General features: G+C 33.2%; 1 protein-coding gene across 6 annotated transcripts in view; it reads left to right on the top strand.

Annotated features, from left to right (window-relative positions):
• Positions 1-12,398, top strand: part of XRN1 (5'-3' exoribonuclease 1) — an 84,491-nt gene that overhangs the window by 65,523 nt on the left and 6,570 nt on the right. For 2 of the 6 annotated variants that reach the window (XM_015237944.3, XM_015237943.3), the window contains exons 33-40: positions 276-378; positions 5,190-5,251; positions 6,449-6,559; positions 6,715-6,837; positions 7,292-7,451; positions 9,154-9,335; positions 10,923-11,036; positions 11,128-11,230. In XM_015237944.3, the coding sequence (XP_015093430.2) occupies positions 276-378; positions 5,190-5,251; positions 6,449-6,559; positions 6,715-6,837; positions 7,292-7,451; positions 9,154-9,335; positions 10,923-11,036; positions 11,128-11,230 (958 nt within the window). Of the gene's footprint in view, positions 1-275; positions 379-5,189; positions 5,252-6,448; positions 6,560-6,714; positions 6,838-7,291; positions 7,452-9,153; positions 9,336-10,922; positions 11,037-11,127; positions 11,231-12,398 lie in introns of those variants that run through there. The other 4 variants (XM_006202769.3, XM_006202767.3, XR_012071409.1 and 1 more) reach the window with 3 other exon arrangements.

The raw sequence follows: 12,398 nt of genomic DNA, 5'->3' as shown, positions 1-12,398 counted from the left end.
AAAGCATTTTTGTAAAATGATTGTTTTCTACATATCTTACTATCAAATGCATAGAGAAACATCTGGAGTGATGATCATAATAATAATAGTTATTCCTGGGGTTGTAGAATTTGGTTTTTAAAATTCTCTTTACTTTTCTGCATTCCTTAAATTATTTTCTAATGAGGTCAATATTTTTTATAAAAATAATTAAGTATTTATTAAACATTGAGGAAGAGAAGTATTTTTAATATTAAGAGTTTGTTTAAGTCATTTATAAGAATTTTAACTTTCAGGGTACAGTTCTACCTCAAGAGATAAGTCAAGTAACTCAACATCATAAATGTGGCTTTAATGACAACAGTGTTAAGCAAAGAAAACATGAGCCTCACAGAAAATGTAAGTTTTGAGTTAGGAATTTTACTTGTGCTAACTGCTTCCTTTTATTTTTATTAATTAACAGCTTTACTAAGTTAATTCACTTACCATAAAATTCATCCTTTTAAAGTGTACATTCAGTGTTTTTTTGGTACTTTCACAAAGTTGTACAACCAATGCCACTATCTAAATTTAAAATATTATCACCCGAAAAAGGAACACCATACTTATTAGTAATCATTACCCTACCCGTGGGAACCACTAATTTACTTTCTGCCTTTATGGATTGACATATTCTGGATATTTCATATAAACAGAATCATAAGATACATGACCTTTTGAGACTGGCTCTTTTCACTTGGCATAATCTTTTCAAGGTTCATTCATGTTGTACCTTGTATCAGTATTCATTTCTTTTTATGGCTGACCAATATTCTGTTGTATGAATACTACATTTTATTTTTATCCATTAATCCATTGATGGACATTTGGGTTGTTTCCACTTTGGGACTATAATGAATAATACTGCTATGAATATTCATATACAAGTTTTTGTGTCAACATATGTTTGCATTTCTCTTTGGTACACACAAATGAACAGAATTACTGAATCATACGTTAAGTCTCTGCTTGACTCTTTGTGAAACTACCAAAGTGTTTTCCGAAGTAGCTGTACCATTTTACATTCCTACCAGGTAGATATGAGGATCCAGTTTCTCCATCCTCCATAACACTTTACTGCCATCTCTTTTATTATAGCCATCCTAGTAAGTGTAAAGTGGAATCTCCTTATGGTTTTCATTTGTAATTCATTAATGACTAATAATATTGAACATTCTTTTACATGCTTGTTTACTGTATATCTTCTTTGAAGAAATATATATTCAAACCTTTCACTCATTTTTATACTTGGGTTTTTTATTCTTGGGGTGTAAGAAATCATTACGTATTCTGTATACTATAGGTAATCAGATATTTGATTTGCAAATATGTGCTCTCATTCTGTGGGTTGTCTTTTAACTAACATTACAGTGTCCTTGAAACACAAAAGTTTTTCATTTTGATCAGATCTGATTTAACCTTTTTTTTTCTATTTTTTCTTTGGTTGTTTGTGCTTTAGGTACCATATTTAAGAAACTATTGCCTAATCTAAGGTCACAAAAATTTATACCTGTTTTTTTCTAGGAGTTTCATAGTTTCAGCTCTTATATTTGGGGGAGTTTTCTTGGGTTTTTTTTGTTTTTGTTTTTGTTTTTGAGTAAGTATATATATGATACGAGAGAGGGGTTTATATTCACTCCTTTGCATGTAGACAGTTAGTTGTCCTAGCACCATTTGCTAAAAGACTGTTCTTTGCACTCCATTGAATTGTCCTGGCACCCTTGTCAGAAATCTATTGACCATGGAAGTATGGGTTTATCTCTAGTCTCTCAGTTCTATTTCTCTGATCTGTATGCCGTCTTTTTGTGAACAACACACCATCTTCATTACCATAGCTTTCTTACAAGTTTTGACATTGAAAAGTTTGAGTCCTCCAACTTTGTTTCCCTTTTTCAAGATTATTTTGTCTCTTCTGGTCTCCTGCATTTCATATGAATTTTAGGATCACCTTGTCTATTTCTGCAAAAATGGCAGCTGGAGTTTTTATAGGGATTGTGTTGAATCTGTAGACTACTTTAGGTAGTATTGTTATCTTAACAATATTAAGTCTTTCTATTTCTTTCAGAGATGTCTTATAGTTTTCAGTGTACAAGTCTTGCACTTTTTAAGATTTATTCCTAAGTATTTTATTCTCTTTAATACTGTGGTCAGTGGAACTGTTTTCTTACTTTGGGGTGGGGGAGATTATTCATTACTATTTGTGGAAATAAAACTGACTTTTGTGTATTGATCTTGCATCCTGCCACCTTGTTAATAAGCTTGTTTATTAGCCCTAATTTTTTCTGACTTCTGCAAATAGAGGTAGTTGTACTTCTTCCTATACAATCGGGATGACTTATTTCTTTTTCTTGCATAACTCTGTGACTAAAATCACCAGTACAATGTTAAATAGAAGCAGTGAGAGTAAACATCCTTATCTTGTCTTGATCTTAAAGATAAGTATTCAGTCTTTCAGCATTAAGTATAATGTTAGCTGTGGAGTTTTGATAGATGCCCTTTATTAGGTGAGGAAATTTCCTTCTGTTCCTCGGTTGTTGATTTTTTTCCCCCCTGGAGGGTTGTTAGATTTTGTCAAATGCTATTTCTTTTTATCTCTTGAAATGATCACATGGATTCTTTCCCTTATACAATTAATACGGTGTATATCATTGATAAGTTTTTCATATGCCAAACCAACCTTGCATACTTGGGATAAATCCCAGTAGGTCTTAGCGTACAATCCTTTCTATATGCTACAAGATTCTATTTGCTAGTATTTTCTTGAGGATTTTTGCATCTATATTCATAAGGGATATTTGTAATTTTTCATGTATGTCTTTGATTTTGGTATCATGGTAATACTGACCTCATAGAATGTTGGGAATAACACTTTGAAGAGCTATAGCCTCATTCTATAATCTGGTGGCAGCCAGGCTATTGCTTTTCACAAAAATATGTTGGCTGTTATTTTTCAAGGCTACATGGAGCTGAAGAGTGGGAATGGAGTAGGGCAAATTAAAAGGCCACAGAGCTTCCTAAGAGTCAGTCTTTTTTCCTGAATAAACACTGCCTAGATTGCTGCATGCCTTAATTAACTTTCATCATTCTGAATATTAGGATTCTGATCATTTATGTTCATTTTCTTGTTGCTTTTATGGAGGAGAGAATTTGTAGAGGTCTTTTGACATTTTTTGCTGTTGTCCCCTACTAACCACTTTTTGAGATAAATTTTAAAATTTATTTAGAGTAATCCAGTTATTTTTGTGTGTGTAAACACTTGCCTATTAAATTACTCCAAACTGTATTACAGATTTTTGTTAAAAATATATACACCATCATTAAAAAGTTCGCAAACAGTAAATGCTGGAGAGGGTATGGAAAAAAGGGAACCGTCCTACACTGTTGGTGGGAGTGTAATTTGGTGCATCCACTGTGAAAAACAGTATGAAGATTGCTTAAAAAACTAAAAATAGAATTACCATATGATCCAGCAATCCCACTCCTGGGCATATACCCAGAGAAAAATCTAATTTGAAAAGATACATGTACCCCAGTGTTCATAGCAGCACTGTTTACAATAGCCAAGACATAGAAACAACCTAAATGTCCATTGACAGATGACTGGATAAAGAAGATGTGGTATATAAATATGTAAATACAATGGAATACTACTCAGTCCTAAAATAGGCAAATAAACAATAAATTCCATAATCTGTAGTAATGATAAATCTATGATTAAAAAATTAAGCAGATTAAGAGGGTTGAGTGATACAGGTGCTATTTTAAATAGAGTGGTCAAGGAATACCATTTGAACAGAGACCCAAATAAAAGGGAAGTGGACTAGTATAGGCCATACAAGAAGCTTGCTGAAGAGCTTTCCAGCAGAGGAAATACCAAGTGCAGAGTCCTGAATCTAATTTATTGTATTTTCTATGTACGTGATATTTTTTATACTTACATATTAATGTAGTGTAAGAATAGTCTTTTAAAAATATTTTCCTAAAAAAGCTATTTCGAAAAATTTTGTGGTTGTATAACTTTGGTTCAGGTTGTGGGGTGTTTTTGCACTAATTTCCATGTGTTATTTTTCTTTCTTTTACATTTTAACTATACTGTCCCTATAAACCTGATAAATATAGCTTAAAGATTTATATTTAATTGAAATGTGTTATGATTTTCCTTCAAGTTATTGTTTATGTAAATGTATGAAAACTGTGTTATGTGGAATTCCAGTTAGTTTGCTTTCGTGTGTGTCTCAGCAGAGGTTTAATGTGAATACATATCAATTCACATTTTCTTTTCCTCCTTCCAAGATTACTTCCTTACCTTCCTCTTTCCCCTCTGTTCCTTCTCTTCCTTTTCCTTCCCATCTTTGTCCCTTCCTTTCCTCCTCTCTCATATCAACCTGTCCCTCCCTTCCATCCCTTCTCCCACTTCCTTCCTCATCCTCTCTTTCCTCTTTGGTCCTGTCCTCCCTCCTTCCTTCCTTTTTTGTCTTCCCTTCCTTCCTCTCTTCCTTCCTTCTTTTTTCCTTTCCTCCTTCCTCTTCTAATCCATCCTTTTCATTTCGCCTCTATTCCCCTAATTTCCCCTTAATGGGAATCCTAAAATAGCTTCCTAACTGATCTCTTACTCTCCTTCTGTCTCTCCAATAAGCCACTGCCGTATTTTAATCTTCTTAAGGCACAATTCTGATGAGATTACTATCTGCTCAAAACCATTCTGTGATTATGACCACTGCCTACCAGTTTAATTCCATAGTCTTCAATGCCTTGCAGATTATGGCTGCAACCTGCTTCTCTAGTTCAATTAAGCTTCATTATACTCCTCAACCTCCAGTGGAACTGATCTGTTTAGAGTTCCACAAACATTCCTTGCTTTCTGCTTCCATGTCTTTTCTCCTATTATTTCCCTTGCTGAAATACTTATCCTCCTAGTCTGCCCTTTGGAAACCTGCCATCCTGCAGGGCTCAATCAGATGTCGCCTTTTCCTTTCCCTTATTGTTGTGATCTGTGAGTATCTTCTTCTCCTCATCTAGATTATAAATTCCTCAAGATCAGGGCCTTTGTCTCCTTGCTTGCAACTTTGTGAGTTTTTTGCACAGTGCCCTGCTATGGTAAATATTTGGTAAATTTAATTGGTGTGCAGCAAGTTCTTTCATTTAACAAAATTTCTGTTTTCTTGTCTTAGTTAAAGAAGAGTGTAAGAGTCCTAAAACTGAGAATCAGTCACAAAAAATGTCAAATAGGCAGGTAAGCGTCTTAAAATCAGATTTCCATTAGCCAACTTTTTATTGCAATTGGTAGCTCTGTGGCATCTCTTGCAATCCTTTGAGCCAGATTAATATGGTGAGTGGCAGGAGGGTTGTGGAGTGTAGCCTATCAGTCACTTGGATGGGAGATTGCACAGCTAGAGTCCAGGATTTAAAACTACAGATACCTCAAGTTCTCGTTCTGCCATTTAATACTTAGGTGGCCTTGAGCAATTCACTACACTTCTGACAGCCTCAGTTTCCTGATCTTTAAAATGTAGATAAAAGTATATCTGTTGTCTCTCTCAGTATAGTCTTTATATACATGCATACATACAAACATACTTACATGCATTAATATGTGTGTGTGTATATATATAAAATATGTGAAAATATATTTGTTTATACAGTTAAAGTATATGGACCAGCATAGTAAAGTTAATGGTTAATTCTGTGGAGTTAAGTTAATGGAGAAAGCTGAGATCATTTACATTTTATTTTATATAGTCTTTGTTGTTTGATAAGGAGTATGTGTACATTTTATAATCAAAAAATAACATTTTAAATCTCAAAATTCATGTTTACTTATGTGCATTTTCTATATGCACAGTATATTTATAATGCAATTTTGTAAAAATAGATTTCTTATAAGCTAGTAATATATTACATTTATAAAAGATGTCTTAGCAGATATTTTAGCACACAACACATGCTCAGTAAATGGAGCCCATTGATATTTAGATACCAATAAAGGGTTGAATTACATGACTTTTAAGGCCCTCTCTTTCTAAAACTCCTATGCTATAATTTCCTCTCTTCAAGAGAAGGGATTCATAAACTCTTTGTGCCATGGACCTCTTGTGTGAAGCCTATGGACTCTTTCTCAGAATAATAATTTTAATGCTAAATAAAATACAGCAAATTTGAAAGAAAACCAATTATATTGGAATACAATTATAATCACCATCATTGTGGTTTATTGCCTACATTCATAATTGAAGGAAAGGCTAAATCTCACTTAGAAATTAATGAAGATAAAGATGTAATTTTTTCCCTCACCAAGTTTACAAGCCCCCTTTTCTTCTGATATAAAACAGAAAATTACACATAAAAAAGTTTGCAGTGATTTATTTAGAATACTATTAGGTAGTAACTATACATTTTACTTGCACAAAAACTCATTCTTACTCTTTTATAGACGTTTGGAGGGCCTGCAAAATGTAATATTAAGCTATTGAAGAGAAGTGAAAGTGCAGAAGTCTCAGAAAATCAAAATGTTGTGACTGGTTATCCAAATACTATTGATAAGGTAAAAGACCATTTATTCAATTTCTCTTCCCAAACTTTAACACATGGGAAGATGATTGAGTGAAAATTAAATGATCAGTTTTGAATATAAAACTGTTAGCTTTTTTCGTGCCCTTGTACTTTCATCTTCATACACAAGGTATTTTTTTCTTTTAGCCTAATCCTGGAATTGAGAACTTCATAGCATCCTTGAATATCTCCAAAGAAAATGAAGTACAGTCATCTCATTATGAAGAGCCTCCAAGTGAGGAACATTTGTCACCACAGTCATTTGCTATGGTTTGTATTTTGTAGGAACTTGTATTCTGTGATAATACCACTATTGTTGGCCATGCATGCATACCCTTTGCAATGGTTAAAATACTTCTCTCTCATGTAGACTGGTGTGTTGCATCATTATTGTCATCCTGGGAGGAAAACCAGCTGCCCTGGGCAATTTAGCCATCTTTTTCTTTTTTCTCTTTACACCATAGATCCCTTGCTTTTCAAACATTGCTACTAGGCAGTTTGGTCAAAAGTTAAGCAGAAATATAAGTATTGTTTCTTTGCCAGGAAATGTGGAGTGTTTTTTTCAACTCTAGACTACTGATTTTCTGCATTTTCTATCTGAATGTAGTTGTCTTCATTTTTTATAATGGAACTCAGTAAAAGAAGAATCACTATGCTCTATAACTCTACTTTTAATTTTTCTCCCCTGTTCCTACCATCTCCCTGCCAATCATTTTCAAAACAGAAGGGAACTCGGATGCTTAAAGAAATTCTAAAAATTGATAGTTCTAACACTGTGGACCATAAGAATGAAATGAAACAGTATGGTAATGAAGTCACTGTTTCCTCTAATAGAAGAGATGAATATGGACCTTCCTCACAGCCTAAGCAAAATAAGAAATTAAGTAAGTAAACTACGTGCTCGTACTAATCACCAATATAATATCACTTCAGAAATTCAGTTCATTTGTTTTTAATCATGTGATTTTTAAAGGTAAAACTACTTTTATTTTTTAAAGAGTATAATTAAGAGTAACAAGTAAGAGTATAATTTTTATAGTTGTGTCATTTATATAACAATGTAACTGTGTAACCAATAGATCTATAATCCCTAACTGTCTTCTTGAAACTACTTAAATTATACTATTATAGATATTCATCCTGTAGATCCCAAACCTGGAAAGTTTTTCACATTTTAACTTTTTTTCTCAGTAATTTTTAAATGATTATGTAACTTAAATATTTTATTTAACTTTGCTAAAATTCTTTTATCTATAAAGTTAAAATAACATTGCAGATGACTTGTAATAATTTATGACATATATAAAGCAGTTAGCACTGTCTGACACATCATAGGTACCAATGATTCATATTAATATTATGTTAAAATAACTTGATCAACAGAAAAATAGAAGCTGTAAAATCAATTAAAAATAATTAATGGATGCACACGTTGGAAAGTGGTCATTTACCTCAAGTCTCTGAAGCCTGTAGCATGATATCCGGCATAAGCTGCATTTCAGTTAATGTCCATCATTGCCCTTACCTTTTATATCTCCTATACTTTAATATTTTGTCTATGTAATTATCTGCAAAAGCCTACTAGGAAGAATGACTCATGTAAAAGTAGGTGGGGACAGAAGCTTCTCACAGGTAAAAAACATTTTGAAACGAGCAAATCTGAGTTTATTAAGGATCCAGATCTGAAACAAAATCAGAACCTAGCTTCATTTATACTCCACTGAATATCAGGATAAATAATTAATTAAAAATTACAGTAACTGTCAGGAAACAAATTATCATAGTGACAGACGTGCTCTTGAAATAGAGCAAAATAAAAGTTTAAAACAATATTGGATAAAGATGGTCCCACTGTCACAAACAAGTAACTTTTACTTTATTTCAGTATAGTGAAAAGTATATACTTGAAGAGTCAAGAGGTCAGAATCCAGCCCATGGAACAGAACTAACATGTGACTTTGGGCAACCACTTAACTTTTTTTAATCTATAATAGTAAGAGATTTAAATTCATTCTTCACTGGAGTATGCTTTTGTTCTGTTAGAGAGTTTGTTCATTATAAAGAATGTCAACTTTCAGAATTTTTTAATCATATTCTATATAAAAGCACTTGACTTAATTTCAGAAAAACTTTTAAGAAGCATTATTTTAGAGCAACAAAAACATTCATCCATGTGTCTCAGAATATAAGGTAGAATTTTGAGAAGTGAGACTGAAGCCAAAGCCTCAAAACTTAAGAATTAATTGTTATTCAGCTCAAGAAAGCCATTTGTTTATTTAAATTTTCCTGTGACATAACTATATAGTCATTAATCTCTCACCATGTGAATTTTTGGCAGTCAGCTACTTATATTTTTTACATCTTTATCTTAATTATATATCAGTAATTAATTATAATCATCTAAAAATCTTCATTGAATTCTAGTCATTTTAAGGGCAGTATTAAATTCTTCTTAATTTGTTTCATGGGAGATTACTCTTTTCACTTTTTAATAATGTCCTATTTACTGTTCTATAAAGCCCCATCATAATTGCATAGTTTGAGACATCATTTAATGTAGATATGTCCTTTTCTCTTTTTTGGCAGCATCTTATACAAACAAGCCTCACTGTGCTAGTGAGTACCATAATGTTCAGTCTATGGACAATGTGTGCTGGCCTGCTTCCAGCCAGATTCCTCCTGTATCCACACCAGTAACTGAACTTTCTCGAATTTGTTCCCTTGTTGGAATGCCGCAACCGGATTTCTCCTTTCTTAGAACAGCACAGGTATAGTATACTACAATTTCACTTACGTAAGTTATTTAACACTGAGCTTAAATAAATTGAAAATCTTTTGCTAGAAATAATACAGTGGAGCTGATTTTTTTTAACTTTATGAGCAGCATAAATTAATACTTCTCACTCTGGCTCTTCCATTTATGCATAACCAGTCCCTCAGAGAGACTGACAGAGGAACCTAGGCAGCGGGTAGTCTGGCAAGATTCTTTAGATTGATAGAGCTGGGGATCTTGGTCTACAGCAGCAAGTTTCAAACTTTTTGGTCTCAGAAACCCCCCACCTGTTTTTGAGGATTCCAAAGAACTTTTGTTTACTTGTGTTATAGCCATAGTTGTCAAATAAAAAGTTAAAACTGAGAAAAAAAGTTTAATATTTCTTGTTTATTAAATAAAACTTTCCAAAAAAATTTAGTGAGAAGAGTGGTATTGCTCCACATTTTTGCAAATTTTTCCCATTGTCTAGCTTAGCAGAAGAAACTAGATTATCAAATCTGCTTCTTACCTTGTAATACATGGTTTTTGTTGAAATATATAAAGAAAATCTGGCCTCACACAAATAGTTGGAAAATGGAGAGAATTTTAATAGCCTTTTCATGAATTGTGGATATTCTTTAATACTACAATAAAACATGGTATTTTTCTTAAAAGTTAATTGCCATGTAGAATCTTAAAATTATGTCAGTAAACCTTTGTCCTCTGTATACTTGCGAGAAAATGAGAGTGAAAATGGCAAATAGCACCTTCATGTTACTATGAAAATGGTTTGGACCTCAAAGATCCCCATGAAGGGTATCAGGGACCTCCAGGGTCCTCCAACTACACCTTGAGAACCACCACAAGAAAGTCATTTTATCCTTGTTATATCCAAATTCTTGATCCATTCTTGCCTAAAACAGAAAGCAATATTCAACTAATAATACTACATAAAAATGGCTACCTTTTGAAAAAGAATTTTTTTTAAATCTTTTTTATAAAAGAAAAAATGTGTATTGTGAAGAGTTAATCATTTAAATGTAAATATAAAGTCATTTACAACTTCTGAGTCTTTTAGATTTTGGCAGTTGATTCATATTAGCAAAATAATCTGCTATTTATAGGATGATGGAAAGCAGAGATCAAAAAATGTTTCTGTAAATGGTCAGATACTAAATATTTTAGGCTTATGGGCCATATGGTCTCTGTCACAACTACTCACCTCTGCAGTTATAATTTGAAAACAGCCATAGTCAATGCATAAGAGTGGACTTGGCTATGTTCCAATAAAATCTTACATACAAAACCAGTGAAAGGCCTAGTTTCCCAATCCTAGACATAAAGAAGAAAGTTCTGCTGGCTTTCATTTACATTAGGATGCTTGAGATCGTTTTAAGTTTGTAAACATTGAAAGATAAGGCAACAGTTTTAAAGCTTTTGCAGGGCAACCTAAAACTGAAGCTGATAGTCCTTTTTTTAATTCTTGAGCTTTTTTTTACAGAATGTTAGGTGAAATTGTTCTACTTATTTAGCCTAAGCTTTGGAGGAGGAGGTTGACTTCTTAGACAGATAACTTCATAAACATTCATGTTCTTTTTTCTAGACAATGACAGTTTGCCAGGTAAAATTATCTAATGGCTTACTGGTACATGGGCCACAATGCCATTCTGAAAATGAAGCCAAGGAAAAAGCTGCATTTTTTGCTTTACAACAATTGGTGAGAACTGTCCATGACTTCTCTACTAAATCTTTAATTAATCCCTGTATGTTTTGTTGCATTGTCTTATAACTTTTAAATATTTCCATAGGGTTCTTTAGGAGTGAATTTCCCTTTGCCTCCACCAATATTTCCAAGTTATCCTCCTGCTATACCACCTGGAACCATTCCTCCAGTTTTTCCTCAACCTACTGGTAAGGTATTTTGCTCTTCTAAATGTTTGTTACTGAGTTATTGTTTTTAGAAAGTCCTTTTAAGAAGCACCATTCTGAGGAAACCAAAAAAATTATCTAAATGTCTAGGGGATTTAAGAAGTTGTGAAAAAAAAGAAAAAAAGTAGTTGTGAGAAGTAAGCCTGCAACCAGATCCTGTAGATTCATCTAGAAATATGAGTGCCCTCCTACAGTCTCTTGTGTGGCTAGATAGAGTAGGACAGTTCTTTGTTCTAGGTAACCCAGTAGCTGCCAGCACCTGAATCTGTGCTTAAGGTAGACATGAAAACAAAGGAGCAGCGGGGGGGAGGTGGGGAGAGGAGAAACAAGAGATGAAGGGAACACAATACAGATAAGGCTTTGAAGCTGTGGATTTAAAAGAAACCGCCCTTGATGATAGAGATAGAGTAGAGGGGATTTTAAGCTTACTGTATGTATGCTTCTTAATACTCTCTCACAATTGTCTTCCTCCTTCAAACCTAGTGCCTGAGTTTCAAGCAGGTAGCTCCCTGTAGCCAGTTGGCGACTTCCTGATCTGCTGGGGGAATGGAAAGCTCACTGTGGAGTCAGGACTCTCTTTTTGTTCAGGCTCTTTTACTGAGAAAATCATGTAACTTCTTGGGATTCCATTTTCTTATTTATACTAGATAGTGTCCAGGATCTCTTTGAGACTAACATTTTATAAGTTTTTAAATTCTAAATCTCAAGTTTATTAAGCATTGCTTTTATCACTCCTCTTTTTTAAATTGCTTCTTCATATCTTAATCATTTTCATTTTAAAATCAATAATTTGGTTTTTTTTTAAGTTGAGAAAATTACTTTTCTGAGTTTTCTAAATGCCAGATATTATTCCAGGAGCTCTGCGTTATCTAATCTTCAACATTAGAAAGGCGTAATAATGCTGAGTAAACTAGTTACCTCTTCTCTTTGCCTAAACTCTATTAAACTGAATAATAAATGTTTTTAAAAGTGTAAACCTACAAGGACAAAGAGATGAGAAAAGAAATAGCAAATTAGACATTTGGAAAGACTTTGTGATGAGAAAAGCAGTTAAAGAAGTATTCATCAATTTATAATAGCAGGATTATGCTACAAACTGAAGTGTATAAAAGAGTATACATATGAGCAGATAAGCAGATTGTCCCTCGCA

Source organism: Vicugna pacos, chromosome 1 (assembly GCF_048564905.1).
Source record: "Vicugna pacos chromosome 1, VicPac4, whole genome shotgun sequence".
NCBI lineage: Eukaryota > Metazoa > Chordata > Mammalia > Artiodactyla > Camelidae > Vicugna > Vicugna pacos.
This window is presented reverse-complemented; position numbering and strand designations above follow the sequence as displayed.